Raw genomic sequence first — 22260 nt, 5'->3', positions numbered from 1 at the left:
GTCTTCTGGTTTCTGGTGTGCATACATGCACGAAGACCAGCTGGCCAGTATGCATGCACGTGCCAGAAACCAGATTATCATATTCCCAGCACATGCATGCACACAGGGCACCTGTTCTTCTGTGTTCTGACACACAAGCGTGCTTTCCCTTCAGCACTCAGTGCTGAAAAGCTTCACCAACACTGGCATAGCCAGATCTTTAAAGCTTTAAAGTAGGTTAACTGGGTTGGGGCCATTCTAATCTCTGCATGTAGAATGTTCCATAGAGCATGTTCTGTGGGGCTCTCTGGTAGACTCCTCCCAAAAATTCACAGGTACAAATTTCAGACACAAACACGTTTGAAAATTCAAAACAATGTTCTTTATAATGAAAATTCACTTAAACTAAGCCCTCTTTTGGTATAACAAAGAGCACTCGTCTCCAAACAAACTGGTAATTTGTACACGTCCCTTATCAGTTCTGTGATACTTAGCTTGCAGCTGTGAGGTAATTCACAGTCCTTCTTCTTTCACAAAGTGAAACACACTTTGCTCTGGTTTAGTTTCAAAGCAGGGAAAAATCAGCACACAAAAAGTCAAAGTCAGTAAAGCAGTCACGAAACACAACAATCAGATAATCCTCCACAATGGCCAAACCCACAGGCTGCTATTTATAGCAGCCTCACTAATGACCACAGCCCCACCCAACCACAGGTGGCCTCATTTTCTTTGATAATAATCTCTCAGTTGTTGTTGCCTATGCATCGCTCTCCGCATGCGTGGCTGTATCATTAACTCTTGTTCTGAATCCAAGGAGGAGCTAGATAATTGATCTCCTTCTGAGCTGTCTGCCACACTCTCCTCCTCCCTGTCACTCATGTCTTCTTGGTCAGAGGAGCCTTCATCAGCAGATTCCACCGGGGGCAAAACAGGCCTGCAGCATGTGGATATCTCCCCCACCTCCACAGTCCTTGGGGCAGGAGCTGGGTCAGAGCTAACCACAACAGAGCAGGGGCTGCTGCAGAAAAGGCTCTTTTTCTCACTCCCATTAGCTGATAATCTTTGGCTGACAGGCACTACAGCCTGCCATTTATTTTTGATCTAATTGGACAGGTAGGAACTCTTGTAAAAAGGTCATTTCTCAGGTACCCTGCTCATAAAGTACCCTGCTCCATGCAGGGCTTTATAGTTAATCGGCAGCATAACATACAATGGAATTTATGATAACTAGACCAAGATTGTTTTTTCCCAAGAATTACCCTAGAGCAGGGGTAGGCAAAGTTGGCTCTTCTATGACTTGTGGACTTCAACTCCCAGAATTCCTCAGACAATCATGCTAGCTCAGGAATTCTGGGAGTTGAAATCCACATGTCATAGAAGAGCCATCTTTGCCTACCGGTACCTTTGCCCTAGAGAATGAGAAAGCTTATTAATAGAGACTTTATAAAGCAATGCAGAAAGGACACTTCCATCTCACCGAATCAAAAGTATCTTAAATTCTAAATAGAATTTAAGCATCTACATTAAAAAATGTTGAATGGAAAATTGTGCCTGGTTATTTGAATCTTATATAGCCTACTAAAAAAATTGGACATTGTATATTTAAAATATTGATCCATTTAAGTTTATTTATGGTTGTTTATTTTGCTTGACAGATGGGAAACTTTTGTGGGATAAGGCTGACATTACTGGAGCTTTTGATCCTTTCTATAATACCCACATAAGTCCAAGATGGGGATGGCGTTACATCTTGCCACACAGTGAATTGCATCGGAGAAATTTTCTTAAAAATGGCAATCTCATCATTTTGATAAATTTTGAAAGTAAGTTCAAAATATTACCGTATTTATTTCATTGAAGTCTTTGAAGTCTACACAGGAAGATTTAAAATATTCAAAGCAGAGTTGCTTCACCTGAGTTTGAATTGTCATTGGTTTGCCTACTTCTCATATCCTCATTTAAGAAATAGTTTTTATTGAGATGTTGTTTGAAAAGGTTGCGCACCTTTTTAATATGTGTGGTTTGCTTTTTAAGGCTGGACGATAATTGATTCATTTTAAAGGTCTTAGCCCAGTTAGGGAAGATAGCTATGGCCATATTTGCCAGATAGAAGAAACAGATTATTGGACTGCAGGTGGTAGAAGAACTGTAGCAGCAACAAGGCCAGGTACATATCCGGGCAGAACAGTTGAGAAAATAGGAGACCAGCACCATAGACTGTCTGCATTGGACTCAGGAGGAGGCAGGAAGTCCAGGTAGAAATCAGAGAAGGGACTGTGGGATCAGAGTGACAAGAGGGGAAAACAACAGAAAAATCATAGACACAAAGTATATGAGGGTGGTTTGGCAGGTTGTTTTAAGCAGAAAAAGTAGAATACAGCACTGTTCCTATTTTTAGGTTTGATGTGACCAGACTGTTGCATAACTTTGATAGGTATCAGAGGAGAAGGAGCAAATCAAAACAAGAGACAGAATAGGCGGAGGATGAGTTGCATTATTTTTGATGTAACCAATATGAGGGATGAAGGGAATCTTACAAAGAACGGTGTACTTGCTAAAGAGAAGCTCAAAAACTGCTCAGCCCAAAGTGTGGAATCCTCAATGCAAAATCAAAGATCAAAGGAAACACTAGGGTGAAAGGACAAGAAACATAGTCAGGATAGCTTCCCAGACTGACTATTAAATGAGCAACAAACAACAGGCAGTGTGGGTGAAATGTCATAGTTGCCATGATCAAGTGAGATGCATACAGGAACTGTATAAGGTAGGCTGGCTATGTTATGACCACACACATTTAAACCTAGTTATTTTATGTGGTTATGCAGAAAAAAATCTGAGCACTATTTGAGCTTCATTGTAAAATAATATATAGATTATGGTAATCCTGCAGCTCTCTGGGTATACATCTGCATCTGGATCAATTGCATGATTGAACTTCTATTTTTACATGAAAGGTCCTCCTCCTGGGCAGAAAATTTTTTATCGGCTTTATTTCTCAAGTCCAAATATCATGTAATTTATCTTTCTGCTTCTTGCTGACAATTATAATGAAAAACTTTCTCTTTTTCTTTTCCTCCCCTTCTGGTCATATCTGCAGTTGTTCACGATCCAGGTAGTGTTTTATAAATGCTTGGAATTCTTGGCAAACAAATGTACGTCTCCTCTGCTTCCATCAGCTATCCTGAACAATTTCTGACAGTTGGACTGTGGGTTCACAGTCTGTGGATTACCTACCTTGTTCCCTTGAAAACAGAAGTGGAAAATATAAGAATAATAATAAAATGCATTAGTCCAAATATCTTTTTTCAAAAGGAGTCAAGGTTGCATCTCAGGCTACAATTCTTCAAATGTTGTTTTTGACATGTGGAATAGTGTACATGTTGTGTTTATGCAAAAAACCCACCACTTTTTAACTCATAAAAAATGTAAAGTCCAATCATATCTGATTCTAGAAGGAAGTGCTCATCTCTGTTTCTTTCAGCCAGTATTGTCTGAAGATATTTCCGTGGTCATGTGGCCACATGACTATATGCCATGGTACACAGAACACTGTTATCTTCTCACCAAAGTGGTACCCATTCATTAATTCATGAATGCCACCCAATCACGAAGGACTCAGGGCAGCTTACAACTATTTTAAAATGTACAGTTAACAATAAAAAGAAGTCAAGTACTAATTAAAACAATAACCCAGTTAAAAGCCACAACTCAGCAATCCAATCAAAACATACATATCACTCAATACAATTTGGCCATGAAAGATGCACAATTCATGGCCCTCAGGCCTGCTGGCAAAGCCAGGTCTTCATAGCCTATTCGGAAGGCCAGCAGGGTGGAAGTAGTATGGTCATCGTGGGGGGGGGGAGCTGGGGCGACCACAGAGAAGGCCGTCCCCCATAGTCCCGCCAACCTGCATTGCATAGTTGACAGGACCCAGAGAAGGCCAACCCTGTGCAATCTTATTGGTCTCTGGGAAGTATAGGGCATTATCTATTCACATTTGCATGCTTTCAAACTCCTAGGTGGGCAGGAGCTGGGGCAAGTATCGGAAACTCACTCCGTCATATGGTACTCAGATCTCAAACTCCTACCTTCCAGCTGACAAGTTCAACATCTTAATCACACCATATAAACCTGCAAACAGCAAACAGTTGAAATATTCAATAGTGAAAATTATTTATAACATATCAGAAGACAGTATTTGAATAAAAATAGATTTTATTTGGGAATCTAGATATTTCTGCAGATCTCTAAATAAAATCAAGTACAGTGAATATATGTTTGATAATAGAGGGAGAATTTTCAAGTAAAAGGGAAATACACCCCTAGGGAATAGATGAAGTAATACCCTTCAGTATCAAATATTTGATGAGAATGAGTGATTTCGGTTCTAATAGGTTTAATATTAAACAGACTGATCATATACTGTTAAAAAAAATAAAGGGAACACTTAAACAACAGAATATAACTCCAAGTAAATCAAATTTCTGTGAAATCAAACTGTCTACTTAGGAAGCAACACTGAGGGGAATGGACTTATTCTCTGTCACTCTATACGGCAGAACAAGAATCAGTGGGTTGAGGCAATAAGGAAAGTAGTTTAGGAAATTCTTGGCAGTATCAGCTGTCAAATGGTGGAATAGTTTCCTGAAGTAGCATGTTCCCCTTCAGTGGAGTTTTTCATACTGAAAACCAAATACTGAATAGGCATTGTGTCCAAAATTCCGTAGCTACCGTCATTCACCAAGTGAAGTTGGTCTAGATGATTTCGGAGTTCTCTCCATTTTGTGATTCCAATTAATTTGTCATATAATATCCAACATTCTCAGACCAACAGACTATAAATTTTCAGATTAACATGAAAGTTATTCTTAAAACTTTCCTAGAAGAACATGCAATTTATGAGAACCCAAACATACAGAGACAGTTTTGAATCAGAGACCCATATAGGGAAATTGGTGCTACTCACAAAGTGTTGCCATGATTTGTGTTCCCTTCTTGGACACTCAAAAAGGAGGAAAATCACATAAACTAGTTTTCAGATGTTTCAATTTGTATTTTTCTCCCTATGTTGCTTATTTTTGCTCTGAATCATAAGCAAATATTTTAGGCACAAGCAGTGAATAAGTAGATGTTGGAAAGAGAAGTGGGAAGTCGGGAGTTACATCTCCATCAAGATATCTAACTTGAAGACTTGCTACGCCTAACTATTATGATTAACCTCTGGCTGTGGTACAGGGCACAGAGGTGATTGGGGTTCTATGTGTTCTTCTAAAGATGTTTGGTCTACACACAGCATGAAAACTAATATTTAAATGGAAACACGGCAAAATTCTTAGGAATTTATAAATATTTCTGCCAACAGAATACTGAAATTTATTTATTTATTTATTTATTAAATTTATTTATTAAATTTATATGCCGCCCCTCTCCGAAGACTTGGCAGTTGGGCTGAAAAAAAGAGTTCCAGATTTTAGAAGTCTGAAAGCTTCCTGAAATAGTCTTTTAGATTAGCTAGTGATATCATCCATAATGTGAAAACAGACAAAACAGCTGTCTGGGGAATTCTTAGCTATCAGAAAAAAGCAGCAAATGGCTAGTGCTTAATTTAACTATTATTGGGATTTTTTATTGCCAATAGAGCAAGAGGCAAATATTTATGATTTACTAAGACAAATGGTCTGGTTGTGGTTGCTGGTTCCCTAGACATTTGTGGACAAGGCCATTTGCTTGAGTAGTATAACAGCCAATTGAGACCAAGGTCTTTGTGCCATTGACTTTATGTATTGCATTAAATTTAAGTCAATAGATCTATTTGTTTGTTTACTTATTTACTTACTTACTATTGATTAATTCTACTTTCCTGATTTCTTAATTCCCTGCTTAGAATCCTGATTAAGTAATTATACTGTAAGGTTATATTAACAAAATCTTACATATCTGGAAGTACATTCTCACCGTACACTTTGCAGCCTAAGATAGAAAAGGTAAGCCCCCAAATCCACTAAAACTTCTTTAGCAAAAATATTATGCTTTTCCTCTTTCCTGGGGCTTCAGAATGAAGAAATCTGTACTTCAATTCTAGAAATGAATCACTATTCGCTATATAAATTATTAGATGGTGCTGCTGGTGAGCTGAGAGAAGATATCCCAAAAACAAATTCAAGTGAGTTACTTTGAGAAAATTAATGCTCGCGTGACTTTCCTCCCTGTTCTCACTTCCCCAATGCATTTTTAAGTCGCTAAGAACAACTGTCCCTTCAAAACTAAAATGTTTGCTTTGGGTTAAGAAAGGTAACAGGCGGTGAACTCGAAACCATTAAGCATCATAAGGAAGCCTGGGTCCCGCCGATCCATTATTATAAAAGTCAAAAATTGATTCGACACCGCCATTTGGTGGGGCCAGAAGCACCCAAACAAACAAACAAACAAAAAACACGCTAGGGAGGTATTGACTGACACTGCTCGAATGCCTGAGAGGATCAGCGGCTGTTTGGGGAGGTAGAGCTCGTGCCCGGAGCAGCAAATGCCGAAACTAGCCGCCCCCGCCTCTTCAACTTTCCCCGGTTTCTGCAAGCGAGCCCCGCTTTTTCCAAGCAGAAACCAACTGATCGCTTGAAGGGGCAGCTTCGGAGTCTTCGGAAAGGGGAGGCATACAAGTCTAATAAATAATAAATTATTATTATTATTATTATTATTATTATTATTATTATTATTATTATTATTATTATTATTACTATTATTATTATTATTATTATTATTATTATTATTATTATTATTATTATTATTATTATTATTATTATTATTAATAATAATAATAATAATAATAATTCACAATATTCCCGCTGTCGGAGTGGCCCTCCTGCTGACCGCCGTGAGTGGAGGGCTCGCGGGGGCATCTCGAAGGCAGGAGGAGCCAGTTTCTCTACAAAGCAAGTAGCAACAGGCGGGAGGCTTCTCGTGTCGCCCAGGAGATAGCAGGAAAGGGCGGCGGGGAGGGGTTGGAGATGGTGCTATCTTTTTGTTTATGTTTCCCTTAGCAGCCCTTGGGGTGTTTGGAGTGGATGGCAGCGGCGGCAGCAGAAAGGGGTCCGGAAGAATTTCTTCGCCGCCTTCGACAGGTCTCTCTCGAGGACAAAAACTGGTTTCTTGGGAGGTTTTGCTGAGGCGTCAGCTACGGGTTCAAGAGCTTGGCCAAAGCTGCAACATGACGGAGCTGCACGAAGCGGCGGCTTTGGGTAACTACGACTTAGTGGAAGAAATCCTCCAGAGGGAGCTCGCGGACCCAAATTGCAAAGACGCGGACTGGAGCGATCGGACGCCCCTCCACTGGGCGGCAGCAAACGGTAAGCAATCGCCCCGGGGGACGCGCATGCGCCAGGAGGAAACTGGGGGAAAGAGGCTGTGCCCGAAGTATAATGCGAGTGTCCGTGGAGGCAAGTTATAGCATTCGGGTTGCAGGGGGCATATTCCCTTCTCCACGTCCTGATCGGAGCAAACGCGCAATCTGCTCCAATCAGTTAGCAAAAATATATTTCCCCGGTGTAACAGAAATCAAAAGTTGGTATGTTAATGTTACATATTTTAAATGTGGCAAGGATAGCCATATGCCCAGAAATGGAAAAATAAAGATGCGTGTATAAGTGCACAGACGTGCATAAGTGCACCAGAATGCCTTTCATCCCCTGTCCTAATGTTTCTCTTCTACTAGTATCATGTATATAAACATTGTATCTCTGTATACCACCAATACGTACTTGACGAAACAAACAAGCAAACAAATGCATAAGAAATCTTATTTAAAATTTTACCATGCAGAGAGATGGACAGACTGACGTTACAGGACAAATTAAATACAGACTACTTTGAAACCTGGAACAAATTATATAATTGCATAGTGAGGAGAACCAAGATTAAAGGTTAGAAAGTATGAAGGAGAAATGTTAAACTGAAACTTAAAAAAAGATATTGGAAAATTAATAGAGGAAAAAAAGGGAACAACCAATGTGAATACTGAATGGACTGTCATGTACCTTTTTTGTTATCTGTATTGTGTTACATTGTGATATATATGTTATATTTTTTTAAATGTTTTATAAATAAAAAACCCTTTCTAATTAAAAAAAGAAATCAAAAGCTGATAAAAGTTAGATAAAAGCAGAGGTCGAGACGGTGAAGAGATGTATAAATAGGGAAAGGGAGTATGTTTTCCTCCATATTATTTTTTAATGTTTTTAAACAGTCTTTATAATAGTGATTCTGTGGGGTTTGGTGAGCATTGTTTTTTGTGTTCTTTTAACTTTGTACACCATTCAGATAAATAAATAAATTTGAATGTATAAACCATGAATCTTGTGGTTACAAGGTAAATGCCAAGTGACATGTAACTTTATACAATGTATTTGCATGAATAGACTTTTAAAAAATCGAGTACATGATATCCACCCAGGTAATTCAGCCAAGGCAGAATGTGAAAATGTTCTCCAATTAATAGTTTGAAGAAGTCACAAGACTCAGGTCTCAGAATTTTAAAAAGGGGGGAAAAACCATTTCCCAAAACAAAGGGATTCCAGAGGCAGGTCTAAAGGAGCTACTTCTGTCTTATGGGGAAAGTTTTGGCATTGTCTTTATCGCTCTAATCTCCTGTTTGCATTTTTAACAGGCCACTTTAAGATAGTAAAGCTGCTTGTGGAACGTGGTGCTCACCTGGCTTTGAGGACTGAGGCAGGTTGGACTCCAGTTCATTTTGCTGCAGAATCAGGGCAACTGGGTGTGTTGAGAACACTGCACGCCTTGCACGCACCGATGGATGCCCCAGATCTCTATGGAGATGTCCCAAGAAGAGTTGCAGAAATATATGGGCACAAAGCCTGCGTCAAATTCTTAGAAATGTAAGCACGGTATCGGCAAAAGAATTAAAGCAGGTGACCCCAGTAACTTCCCTAATGCTATTTTGTGGTGGAGCAAAACTTCAGTCTAGCGTTAAATGGAAAATAAAATTATCAAAACAGTTCAGATTGATGGTATCTAAATCAGTCAATATAAAAATCTGCTTTTAAAAAAAATCACCTTTCTAAATGACATTAAAAGAGCAGCCAGCCAAATCTATTATAGGAGCAGTATCTTAGAGCAGTGTTTCCCAACCGTGCCGCGAGACATGGTCAGATGTGCCGTGAAGAAAGAAGCTCAGCTTCTGGTCTCACAACTTTTTGCAAAGAGCAAAAAGTTGTGAGACCAGAAGCTGAACTTCCTTCTTTGCGCCTTCCAAGTTTTCCGGCAGCTGCAGCGCCCCGCCCAGCTGGAGCTTCCCTGGCGATGACAGCAGGTGAGCTTTGGGGCATGGTGGGAGGGCGGCGGCAGCGGGAAGGCAGTGTGCAGTGGGAGGGTGATGGCGGTGGCAGCGGCAGTAGCCGTGGGGCGGCGCCAGGGTGGTCAGCTGTGAGGTGGAGCTCCGGAATGGAGGCACCGACCGGCGGCGGCTGGACATGTTGCTGTAGCCGTGGGGCGGCGCCAGGGTAGTCAGCTGTGAGGCAGAGCTCCGGAACAGAGGTACCAACGGCAGTGGCTGGACATGCTGGAATTGCGTGGCTGGCACTTGCCTGCTGGCTGGGCCGGGACAGAGGTTCCAGCCCCACGTGCATGCCCAGCGCAACGCCAGCATGTATGGCGTCTAGCAATACGTCTAGCCGCCACCGCCGGTGCCTCTGTTCCAGAGCTCTGCCTCACAGCTGATCACCCTGGCACCGCCCCATGGCTACTGCCCAATGCCGCTGCTGAGAGAAAGAGAGAGGGAGAGAGGGGGGAGAGAAAGAGATAGCAAGAGAGGGAGAGAGGGAGAGAGGGGGGGGAGAGAGAAAGAGATAGCAAGAGAGAGAGAGAAAGAGAGAGGGAGAGAGAAAGAGATAGCAAGAGAGGGAGAGAGGGGGGGAGAGAGGGGAGAGAGAAAGAGAGAAAGCAAAAAAGAGAGAGCAAGAGAGAGGGAGAGAGAGAGGGGAGAGAGAAAGAGAGAAAGACAGCAAGAGAGAGAGAGAAAGCAAGAGAGAGAAAGAGGGGGGAAGGAGTGTGAGGGAAAGACATAGAGGGAGGGAAGGAGGGAGAGAGAAGTAGGGCAAAAAAGAGAGGAAGGAAGGGAGAAACAAAGAGAGATGGAGAGAGAGGGGAAAAGAAAGAGGAAGGAAGGGAGAGAGAGAAAGAGGGAGATAGAGAGAAATAGAGCAAAAGGGAGGAAGAGAGATATTTTTTTGTCCAAACTTTTTTTTAGCGCCCCCCCCCCCCCCGCTCAATGTTCCCCAGGATTTTGTAAATGTGAATAATGTGCCGTGGCTCAAAAAAGGTTGGGAAACACTGTCTTAGAGCAATGGCATAAGAGCTGCACCTCTCCTATTTTTTTGCATTTCCAAATCATACAGTTTTGGATGAAGGGATAATGAGCAGGGTTTCTGAGAATGATCTTAAATCAACTCAAAATGTTTGGGGCTTTGAAGCCCAAGAACTTTTTGCAAAGAGGTATTAATCTATTTAACTCTCAGCCTTTCTAAATTTTCAACCTTTTCCTTCATTTTCACCATATTACACTTACCAAATCTCCAGTTGATAGATATCCCTGCTTCTTTCCCCCCAATGCTTGTTGGGAAAGCAAATAATTAATTGTTTTTCTTTTGTGGGCTGTTTTTTGGAACCTACTGTTTTCATCAAAACAGGTAGTCCTCGATTTGCAAGGGATGACCACATGAAGCCAGAACACTGCAATCATCACAAATAGTCTGTTGTTAAGAGTCTGAATTTTGATCATGGGACCATGGGCATTCTGCAGCGGCTGCGTGAAAAAATGGCCATAAATCACTTTTCTCAGTGACATTGTAACTTGGAACAGTCACTAAACAAACAGTTGGAAGTAGAGGAGTACCTTCATGCCTTCTTAGAGAAAGCTGTAAAAGCACTATGAAGTGGTATATAAGTCTAAATGATAAGTGCTATTTTCATTTCATTCCTCTTCCCCCAAAATATACTCTTCCTCATGTTGGGCACCTTCCTGTCTGTTCTGTCCACATCCTCTCTGCACGGCTTTAAAATCCCCAACTCTGTTCAAGAAGTAAAATATAACCCAGTTGGATTGAGGAGAGTAATTGTACTAGAAAATCTTTATGATGAGTGAATTGCCTCCTGCTTTCTCTTTGCCTAAATAAGCATTCGGTGAAGTTGTCTTCATTGCTGTTAAAATAATATTTGTCTATAGCGCTGAACTGCAGTAATGCCAAAGCCTCTGTGTGTATTTAACGAATTTTCCCATATTTTATTGCATTAGAAACATAGAAACATAGAAGTCTGACGGCAGAAAAAGACCTCATGGTCCATCTAGTCTGCCCTTATACTATTTTCTGTATTTTATCTTAGGATGGATATATGTTTATCCCAGGCATGTTTAAATTCAGTTACTGTGGATTTATCTACCACATCTGCTGGAAGTTTGTTCCAAGGATCTACTACTCTTTCAGTAAAATAATATTTTCTCATGTTGCTTTTGATCTTTCCCCCAACTAACTTCAGATTGTGTCTCCTTGTTCTTGTGTTCACTTTCCTATTAAAAACACTTCCCTCCTGGACCTTATTTAACCCTTTAATATATTTAAATGTTTCGATCATGTCCCCCCTTTTCCTTCTGTCCTCCAGACTATACAGATTGAGTTCATTAAGTCTTTCCTGATACGTTTTATGCTTAAGACCTTCCACCATTCTTGTAGCCCGTCTTTGGACCCGTTCAATTTTGTCAATATCTTTTTGTAGGTGAGGTCTCCAGAACTGAACACAGTATTCCAAATGTGGTCTCACCAGCATTCTATATAGTGGGATCATAATCTCCCTCTTCCTGCTTGTTATACCTCTAGCTATGCAGCCAAGCATCCTACTTGCTTTCCCTACCGCCTGACTGCACTGTTCACCCATTTTGAGACTGTCAGAAATCACTACCCCTAAATCCTTTTCTTTTGAAGTATTTGCCAACACTGAACTGCCAATACAATACTCAGATTGAGGATTCCTTTTCCCCAAGTGCATTATTTTACATTTGGAAACATTAAACTGCAGTTTCCATTGCTTAGACCAGTGGTCCCCAACGTTTTTTCCACCAGGGACCAGTTTCAGCAAGACAATTTTTCTATGGCCCAGTGGGGGCGGAAAGGGGCATGGTTGGGGGCGGGATTAAGCATGGGGGTGCTGGTCCTCCCCGCCCCTCTTTCCCGCCATCGCCCTGTGGGCCGGCAGAACCTGCCTCCCAAGCCCTCTTGCCCAGCGGGGGCTAAGCACTGGAGACAGGGGGTCAGGCTGGCCCTCCTGCCTCCCCCCCAGCCAAAAACGCAAAAGCGCCCCGCGGCAGAAGCCAAAAGAGGCTTGAGCCTCTCGGTCCTTCCCGCCCCTCTGTCCCATCCATCGTCCTGTGGCCGGCAGAACCTGCCTCCCGAGGCCTCTTGCCCGGCGGGAGGCGAAGCGCTGGAGGGAGGGGGTGGCGGCATGAGGGCCGGCAGCTGCTGACTCCACGGACCGGTGCAACATGCCCCGCGGCCCGGTACTGGTCCGCGGCCCGGTGGTTGGGGACCCCTGGCTTAGACCATTTATCTAGTAAAGCTAAATCATTTACCATATTACAGACGCCTCCAGGAATATCAACCCTATTGCACACTTTAGAGTCATCGGCAAATAGGCAAACCTTCCCTACCAAACCTTCCCCTATGTCACTCACAAATATATTAAAAAGAATAGGACCCAGAACAGATCCTTGTGGCACACCGCTTGTAACCTGACTCTGCTCAGAATACTCGCCATTAACAATAACTCTCTGATGTCTACGCTTCAGCCAGCTGCAAATCCATTGAACTATCCAGGGATTAAGTCCAATCTTCACTAATTTATCTATCAGCTCTTTATGTGGAACCGTATCAAAGGCTTTGCTGAAGTCCAGGTAGGCAATATCCACGGCACCACCTTCATCCAACACCTTTGTGACATAGTCAAAGAAATCAATGAGATTAGTCTGACATGATTTGCCTTCAGTAAAGCCATGCTGATTTGGGTCTAATAAGTTATTGTTTTTTAGGTGCTGATTTATCCTCTGTCCTCTAGGCTTTGAGAAAGCAAAGCCAAAGTTATTTTGCTTTTAATTAATTTTAGAACTGAGCTCAATAAGGCGCTGATGGTCAACGCAGATGCAATATCCCCCATTTGTCAATTATCCAAAATTGTTTCCTCTTTTCTTTTGATCTAGAGCTGAAATAGAATACAGGGCACATTGCCAGATGTCAAAATCAAAGGGCATCCAACTGGATGAGAAGGATGAAGCTTGGGAGCTTGAAAAGGAAGAACTTTTGAAAAGTAAACCCTTCTCTACAAAGAAAAATTTGAAACATAAGATGCACAGAAAGGATGGTGTGCAACTTCCTTCAAGAAAACAATGAGAAGAATGGTATATTACAGATAAGCTAGACAAGAAGGTCTCAGCTACCTTAACTTTGTAGCCACTGCAAATCATCTATTTCATTTACTGTTTTTCTTATTTTGAACTAGTTAGTCACTATTTCAGTTTAAGAACTTTTTTAAAAAACATGCATGAAATATATTACTTTTTTATATATATTTAAGCTTTCCTCTAATAAAGTTTTGTGCTCTATGGCTACACTATGTATATTCTTTTTTGTAATATTATCTTAATATTTTTATTAACATTAAGAGGAATATTAATATTTATTTTTTTTATTTTATTAGTGTTTTTGGTCTTGTTTTACAAGGCCAAAAACACTATTTGCCACAATAGCCAAAGTGTGAAACAAGGTTACACTAAATGCAAATGGAAATTATTTATCTTGCTTTTTAATGTATATAAAGATATCTTACAGTTATATTCATTGTTAACAAATTGTTTGAAGATAAACATGAGAAAGATGCAGTTAGTTGGAATATTGTGCTTTAACAAGGTGCTAGGTTAGGATTTCAAAATGTTTAAATTAGAGGTATTATCTTAAAATAAGATGATTGTGATAACATATTCTCTTTTTTTAATATATTTTGCATATAAGATACCCTACAGGGAAGATAGCAAGGGCTGGGTTGCTGCATGTTGGAAGTTAATACTTCGGAAGGATGATAAGGTCTGCTCTGTATCGATGTCATATAGGGGTCTATGATAAGGTAAAGATGAACTCTATTCCAAACATAGAAACATAGAAAACTGACGGCAGAAAAAGACCTCATGGTCCATCTAGTCTGCCCTTATACTATTTCCTGTATTTTATCATAGGGTGGATATATGTTTATCCCAGGCATGTTTAAATTCAGTTATTGTGGATTTACCAACCACATCTGCTGGAAGTTTGTTCCAAGCATCTACTACTCTTTCAGTAAAATATTTTCTCGTGTTACTTCTGATCTTTCCCCCAATTAACCTCAGATTGTGCCCTCTCGTTCTTATGTTCACTTTCCTATTAAAAACACTTCCCTCCTGAACTTTATTTAACCGTTTAACAAATTTAAATGTTTCAATCATGTCCCCCCCCTTTCCCTTTTGTCCTCCAGACTATACAGATTGAGTTCATTAAGTCTTTCCTGATAGGTTTTATGCTTAAGACTTCCACCATTTTTGTAGCCTGTCTTTGGACCCGCTCAATTTTATCAATATATTTTTGTAGGTGAGGTCTCCAGAACTGAACACAGTATTCCAAATGTAGTCTCACCAGCGCTCTATACAGCGGGATCACAATCTCCCTCTTCCTGCTGGTTATACCTCTAGCTTTGCAGCCAAGCATTCTACCTGCTTTCCCAACCGCCCGACCGCACTGTTCACCCATTTTGAGACTGTCAGAAATCACTTCCACTAAATCCTTGTCTCGACGTTTTTGCCAATACAATACTCAGATTGAGGATTCCTTTTCCCCAAGTGCATTATTTTACATTTGGAAACATTAAACTGTGGTTTCCACTGCTTTTACCACTTATCTAGTAAAGTTAAATTATTTGCCATATTACAGACACCTCCAGGAGTATCAACCCTATTGCACACTTTAGAGTCATCGGCAAATAGGCAAACCTTCCCTACCAAACCTTCCCCTATGTCACTCACAAACATATTAAAAAGATAGGACCCAGAACAGACCCTTGTGGCACACCACTTGTAACCTGTCTCTGCTCAGAGGAATCACCATTAACAGCAACCCTCTGATATGTACGCTTCAGCCAGTTGCAAATCCACTGAACTATCCAGGGATTAAGTCCAATCTTCACTAATTTATCTATCAGCTCTTTATGTGGAACCGTATCAAAGGCTTTGCTGAAGTCCAGATATGCAGTATCTATGGCACAACCTTCATCCAGCACCTTTGTGACATAGTCAAAGAAATCAGTGAGGTTAGTCTGATATCATTTCCCCTCAGTAAAGCCATGCTGGTTTGAGTCCAATAAGTTATTAGATTTTAGGTGCTGATTTATCCTCTTTTTGAGTAGAATCTCCATCATTTTAACTATAACTGATGTCAAGCTAACTGGCCTGTGGTTACCAGCTTCTTCTCTACTGCCCTTCTTGTGGATAAGCACAACACTGGCCATTCCCCAATCATCAGGAACATCTTCTGTTAAAAGGGATTGGTTAAACAAATCAGTCAGGGGGGTAGCAATGACAGATCTGAGTTCTTTAAGAACTCTGGGGTAGGTGCCATCTGGTCCCATTGCCACATTTGATTTTTTTAAAAATAAATTATATTAGACAGTAGAGCAGAGCTTTCCAATTCCATTCCAACATCCCAATATCCATGAGGGTTAACAACCAAGTAAGTATTGCCACTTCATAACATTCTTCTGGTATTCACTGACTATTGGTTTAATTGATTTTTCTTTTCATTTCTAAATGAAACAGACAATGTTTTTTTTCTAAAGGTAAATTGCCTTTATTTTGAGCTTTGGATGACTACATTTCTCCTTTCTTGTTCAACCAAATTTTCATTACCCTTATCCTGCATTTCAACACAGTTCTTCTAAGATCGAGTTTGATTTGGTGGTTAATTTCAGATCAGGTAGAGGGGATATATACAGTGGTCCCTTGACTTGCGCGTTCTCGATTAGTGTGAAACGCTGCAACGCGGTTTTTCAAAAAATATTATTTAAAAAAATAAAATATTAAAAAATAATTTTTTTTTAATTCTGTTCCCTGAATGGAGACCGCCGGCCGCTCAATCGGGCCGGCAGGGAACAGAATGGAGCCTTCCGCGGCGGGGCTGGTAAGGGGGGGAGCCGAGGGGGGAGCCGAGCCCAGCCCCGTGGCATTCGCTTTCCTCCCGCCGGCAGCCGACTGATCGTGGGCTCCTTCGCAACCTCGGAGAGCTTCCTGGTTTTCGTGAGCTTTCATGCCCCGGAAGCTCTCCGAGGTTGCGAAGGAGCCCACAATCAGTCTCGGCTGCGGGTGGGAGGAAGGCGAATCCCCCGTGGGCTCCGTTACATCTTCCGCTGCCAGCCAGGCCATGCTGGCGGCAGCGGAACAATCGCTGGCTGTCAACTTTTCTTTTTAAAACTGGGCAGGAGCTGACTTGCCTCCCCAGTGCTAAAAAGAAAAGTTGACAGCCAGCGCCACGCCTGGCTCGACTTCCCTGGCTGCTTGGCCGGGGAGGCTCGGCCGAAAGCGGCTGGAGCGGCAGAGCCGAGCACGCCTTCCGCCCGGGAAGTCCTGCCCCTTCATCCCCACCCCTCGCCCCTGTGGTCGGCGGGGATGAAAGGGCAGGACTCCCTGGGTGGAAGGCGTGCTCGGCTCTGCCGCTCCAGCCGCTTTCGGCCGAGCCTCCCCGGCCAAGCAGCCAGGGAAGTCGAGCCAGGCGTGGCGGCGGCAGCGCTGCTTCTCCAGTCGCCCGGTCCTCTCCTGCCTCCTGCGCCGATGTTCCCCGCTGCGACGGAAGGCAGTCGCTTGGCTAGGGAGGCTCGGCCGAAAGCGGCTGGAGCGGCAGAGCCGAGCACGCCTTCCACCCAGGGAGTCCTGCCCTTTCATCCCCGCCGACCACAGGGGCGAGGGGTGGGGATGAAGGGGCAGGACTTCCCAGGCGGAAGGCGTGCTCGGCTCTGCCGCTCCAGCCCCTTTCGGCCGAGCCTCCCTAGCCAAGCGACTGCCTTCCGTCGCAGCGGGGAACATCGGCGCAGGAGGCAGGAGAGGACCGGGCGACCGGAGAAGCAGCGCTGCCGCTGCCACGCCTGGCTCGACTTCCCTGGCTGCTTGGCCGGGGAGGCTCGGCCGAAAGAGGCTGGAGCGGCAGAGCCGAGCATGCCTTCCGCCCGGGAAGTCCTGCCCCTTCATCCCCACCCCTCGCCCCTGTGGCCGGCTCATCCAGGGGGGCGTGTGTGGACTGGCAAGCGGCAAGCGGGAAGACCAAGGGAAGGTTCCTTCAGCCGCCCAACACCTGATCCGCTCCGCAGCGCGGCAGCAGCGAGGAGCCGAAGATGGGGTTTCCCCTTTGCCTTTACCCCATCTTCGGCTCCTCGCTGCTTCCGCGCTGCGGAGCAGATCAGCTGTTGGGCGGCTGAAGGAATCTTCCCTTGGTCTTCCCCGCCGCCCACACGCAAACTCCACCATCTGCGCATGTGCGGCCATGAAAAAAATGGCGCACATGCGCAGATGGTGGTTTTACTTCCGCATCCAATATAACGCGGAAATCGGTTAGCGCAGGAGGTCTTGGAACGTAACCCCCGCGCTAACCGAGAGATCACTGTACTGCTCAAAAATATAAATATAAATTGATTGTCAATCAGTGTTGCTTCCTTAAGTGTACAGTTTGATTTCACAGAGGTTTGATTTACTTGGAGTTGTATTCTGTTGTTTATGTGTTCCTTTTATTTTTTTGAGCAATATTTTTTGGCTAGATTGCTTACACATAGAGTCTCTGGTTTCATAGTAACTCTGGTTATTTTGCTCTCATCCAAAGCCACAACATCCTAACCACAAGCATCCAGGTTGCATTTAGTTGTAAGAGTTTGACTGACTAAGATCAAAGGTAAATTACACAATAAAGAAGGTGACTAAAGGGTCCCTCTTGTCCTGTTATAGAATGAGTTGCTACATAACAAGACTTCTGTGCTACCTGGAAATCTGTATAGGAAATATCTCCTGGATCCAACCTAGAAGTAAGGAAAAATTCCCTGTTGGTGAGAAAAATTAATCAATGGAACAGCTTGCACTCAGAAATTATGGATGGTCTAATAGTTGAAGTTTTTAAGAAATTGGACCATCATTTGTCCAGAGGGTTAAGGCGTCCTTCTTAAGCAAAGGTATCCAGAGGGCTAGGGTGTCCTTCTTAAGCAAAGAGTTGGACTAGAAGATTCCTCAAATTCCTTTCTGTCTTTGTTAATCCGAATAATTCTTTTGTAGCTTTGCATAATAACACAAGCAAGTTAGGTATTTTTTTTTACTTCACAACTTTAAGATTTGTGGACCCCAACTCCCAGAATTCCAAATGAGTTTTCTTGGAGCTGAAGTCCACACATCTTGAAGTTGCCAAGTTTGAAAAATGCTGCACTATTGCTAAAGGAACTCTGTGCAATGGAAAAACAGCACTGTAGAATAAGTCACAGGATATAGTTATTAAAAATAAGTGCAATTCCTGTAAAAGCTAACTCCTTTTAAATATACTTTGTGTTTTTATAGAAAAGAATCCAATGTACTGGAAAACCGCACTGGCAAAGGGTTAATAAAGCTCCTTCTCTTCCTGCACATTTTTTTAAAAAAATGTGCATCACATTAGCGGATTTATTGAAGAACACTTGAAACAAACGATTGTGTCTGCATCGATTAAAATGCTAGCTTTGGTTTAAATGAAAGTTAGCATTTTTATGTCCCTTCTGACTCAATTATTACAAAATTATAGGTCAGCAATTTAGTTCTCTGGATAGTAAAAGATATAAATTGGATCATATAGCTACTGTTCCTAGGACATTGCTATCTGCTATTGCTCATAACATGTTGTCAACAGTTATTAATTGATATACAGTAGCAAAGTCCTTCCTGTGTCAAAACAACACCTTTGCTCCTAATTTTCCACATTAATACTTAAGGCAGTTTATTTGCCAAAGACAGAGTCACAAAAAGTAGAATCCAAATCAAATAACACTTTTGATTGACTTCATGGTAAAGATCACTCAGGGTTGGCTGCATAAGACGTGTGAATCAAGTAGGACTTGGAGGTTACTAAAAGTAGATGCCATAGTGATTGTATGTTCCAGAATATATTCTAGTAATGCCATGTTAAGTTAAATAAATATTACCAGTAAAATTTTGGGAGTACCTTTCAATAATCTTTGCAACAGACTCTGAAAATTAATGTAGTCAAATTGTTGTCCTATGTAACAAGAGGCAGATGATATTGCTCTACAGTACTTGAGGAGGAGGATACCAAAATACAACTGCTTTTGATGAAGAAGCAACCAAAATTGACTTCAGGATAAATATGGAGGAATCATGTAGATCATGAATGTGAGCTCCACCACACAGATACAGGGAATCGCACATGGATCAATAAGTGTTTTATTCTGCAAAGTCCTGAGTCAGACACCTGTGGCACTCCCTCCAAATATTTTCTAATCAGGTCATTAAGTTTCTCTATCTACAATATTGCTATTTCTGCACTCATTAAAAAAAGATTATTTCAAGGTCTTGTGCTTAAACCTGTTTCTCTACCTCCTTTGCATGATACAGTAGAAAAGTCCCCCTCCCCAGATATAGAAATCATATTTTATTGAAGCAACTTATAATTCCATATGCTATTTTTTGTATCCATATCACAAGGCTGGCTTAATTACTGTCCCAATATCTTTCTACTTGCCAAGCCAGGTAACTTCCATTCTAGGAATGTATTTTATCACCATTTTTGTTAAATCTACCAGTATACACTGTGAAAATTAGACCTGGAACTACCTGATTTGGGAATGAAAATTGGAGGAAGAACCATAAATAATTTGAAGTATGCAGAAGATACAACACTGTTGGGTTAAAAATAAGAAAGATTCTGAAAAAGATCCTGACATTTTAACATCAGGAAAGAAAAGATAATGGCAACAGATGTATTTGGTAATCATTTGAATTCTGTTTCCTATTTATATACATTTGCTTTAATTTCTATTCAAAATATTATTATTGCCTGTTGAGTGTTTTTAATTTTCTATTTTTTGGGTTAAAGGGAACAGTATCTATTTTATGCTATCTGCAAATTGATAAACTTCCTCATTTGTAATAAAAATGTTGAAAAATGCAAGACCGAGATTAAAATTAAAATTTCCTTCCAATGTGGTGAGGAATAATTGATAAACGCATCAATCAGGATAGTTTAATTATCATTCTATCCATTTCAAACTAGCAAATTTGTTAATTAACCATGTTACTGGATAGTTTGTCAAATCAAATAAAGCATATCATGACTGAAGCATTTCTTCAATCTTCCAAGTAAATTATCTGGTCAAAATATGGGGTACAGTTAACCTGGAAAGATATGATGTTGGCAAACTCCTGGTAATTGTCATACTATTTTCAAAGTGCTTACAGATGGATGCATTTATAATTTGTTCTGGAATTGCCACAAATATAGATGTTAGATTGATGGCCTGTAATACCTTAGTTCTTATTTCTTCCTCTTTTGAAAAATAGGGGTATTTTTCAGTTCCATTCATTTAATTCATTTGGCCCCATCTGTTCTCTAGGGGTAAATACATAATTAACTCATACATAAAATAATATATATTTTTATTAATAAATAAGAGATTGGCCAGACCAGTGTATTATTTATTAATACCGGCACTTACGTAGTTCATTATATATAGCTATTATTCATGGGATTTATGAACAGGTCTTTAAGTATCTAAAGCATTCGGAGACTGCAACTAGTACAGAATGCACCTGTGTGAGGTGTAATGGCTGTGCCTAGGTACAGCCACGTAACTCCATCACTCCGCGAGCTGCACTGGGTACAATTGGTCTCTGAATGTAATTTAAGATGTTGGTTATCACCTATAAAACCCTATATGGCATCAGGCCAGACTATCTACAGGACTACCTTCTGCCATGTGACTCCCAGTGACTGACTAAAGCCCACAGAGTTGGCCTTCTCCAGGTCTCGTCGGCTAAACAATGCCGATTGGTGGGATCATGGGGAGGACCTAATCTGTGGTGGCTCCGGCTCTAAGGAACCAACTGCCCCCAGCAGTGAAAACATGGCTCTGTTGGCAGGTCCGGGGACCATTAAATAAATAGTTGGCCTCAGAGATATGAATGTTTGTTGAATGAATGTGATATTTGTGAGTTTCTTAAATTGGCTATTTTACTACTGTTGTTATACTGTTTATTGTTTTCTGTTCTGTATTTTCTTATTTTATCATGACTGTATGCCACCCAGAGTCCGCACAGAGTTGGCCGGTTTAAAAGATCAATAAATTAAATTAAATTAAATGAGCAATAATGTCAATATTATTTCTGATTCTCTAAAGAAAGAAGGGAAAACTATATAAAGAAAAAAATGTCTAGTCTATTGATCCTTACGATGTAATTAAGAGATAATAAGATGGCTTAAATATTAGCCTGTGGTTGCCTAATATTTAATAATTTTCTCTGACACTGAATACAAAGTCCAGAATGTTTAAACACTATTTATGCCATGCCCTCAATCATTCCAAGCCACTCCAAAATGTCTCCACCTTGGCTCCTCTGCCTGGCAGCACTGCTGACTGTCTCTTCCACCTTTACGGTATGATATTTTCCTAGACAATTCTGGATTTGATATAATACTGTTTTATTTCCCTTGCTTGAGTTTCTAAAAATGTCCAATTGCCATTTCAGATCAGGAGGGCAACAAAACATGAAGGTAAATCAAAACAAACTCAAAAAGAAATAAATATCTATCTTTTTCTAAAATGGGAAACATACAATCTTAAGTAATTATCTGTTAAGAAATACATATTTGATACTAATGTATATATTTATTTGTTATTCTAGAAGGACACTCCTTAGATGAAGGAAAACCTAGGCAAGGCATCCCTGAAATCAATGCAGGTAAGCAAATCCAGGGGAGAGAACTATTGTATTGTATATTTATATATTTATATATATAAATATATAAAATTTAAAAAATACTTACTTGAGTCAGTAGAAAAGAGTAGGACTACATATAGAACATCAAAACAATGAATCGAGTTAGCATTTTGGCTTAGGCCATTTTGGATGGTAAGGTGTGGAAGGACTGTGAGGTTTTGAGTGCTACAGTATTGAATTAGAAGCAGCAT

The 22260-nt window shown here is 41.2% G+C and overlaps 2 protein-coding genes and 1 long non-coding RNA gene across 6 annotated transcripts in view; 2 read left to right on the top strand and 1 right to left on the bottom strand.

The window, feature by feature from the left end:
• Positions 1 to 1589: 1589 nt before the first annotated feature.
• LOC139156591 (uncharacterized) lies at positions 1590 to 7170 on the bottom strand. The gene is made up of 3 exons (XR_011557342.1): positions 6815 to 7170; positions 4071 to 4113; positions 1590 to 3221 (listed from the first exon to the last, which is right to left on the bottom strand). It is a non-coding gene; the product is annotated as an uncharacterized lncRNA (long non-coding RNA).
• ANKRD66 (ankyrin repeat domain 66) lies at positions 6946 to 13647 on the top strand. The gene is made up of 3 exons (XM_070732417.1): positions 6946 to 7325; positions 8642 to 8870; positions 13238 to 13647. Exons 1-3 carry the CDS (start codon positions 7007 to 7009, stop codon positions 13425 to 13427), a joined length of 738 nt encoding a protein of 245 aa, XP_070588518.1. The 5' UTR covers positions 6946 to 7006; the 3' UTR covers positions 13428 to 13647.
• The window catches only part of LOC139156589 (meprin A subunit alpha-like), a 25145-nt gene continuing 16269 nt past the window's right edge, over positions 13385 to 22260 (top strand). The window contains exons 1-5 of one of the 4 annotated variants that reach the window (XM_070732414.1): positions 13385 to 13435; positions 14046 to 14157; positions 18044 to 18120; positions 21818 to 21842; positions 21974 to 22030. Coding sequence is in view for 2 of the 4 variants with exons in the window: in XM_070732412.1 (XP_070588513.1) it covers positions 21636 to 21725; positions 21818 to 21842; positions 21974 to 22030 (172 nt within the window). In the remaining 2 variants the exon portion in view is untranslated. Of the gene's footprint in view, positions 13436 to 13704; positions 14158 to 17628; positions 18121 to 20690; positions 21726 to 21817; positions 21843 to 21973; positions 22031 to 22260 lie in introns of those variants that run through there. The other 3 variants (XM_070732413.1, XM_070732415.1, XM_070732412.1) reach the window with 3 other exon arrangements.

This window comes from Erythrolamprus reginae, chromosome 1, assembly GCF_031021105.1.
Source record: "Erythrolamprus reginae isolate rEryReg1 chromosome 1, rEryReg1.hap1, whole genome shotgun sequence".
NCBI lineage: Eukaryota > Metazoa > Chordata > Lepidosauria > Squamata > Dipsadidae > Erythrolamprus > Erythrolamprus reginae.
This window is presented reverse-complemented; position numbering and strand designations above follow the sequence as displayed.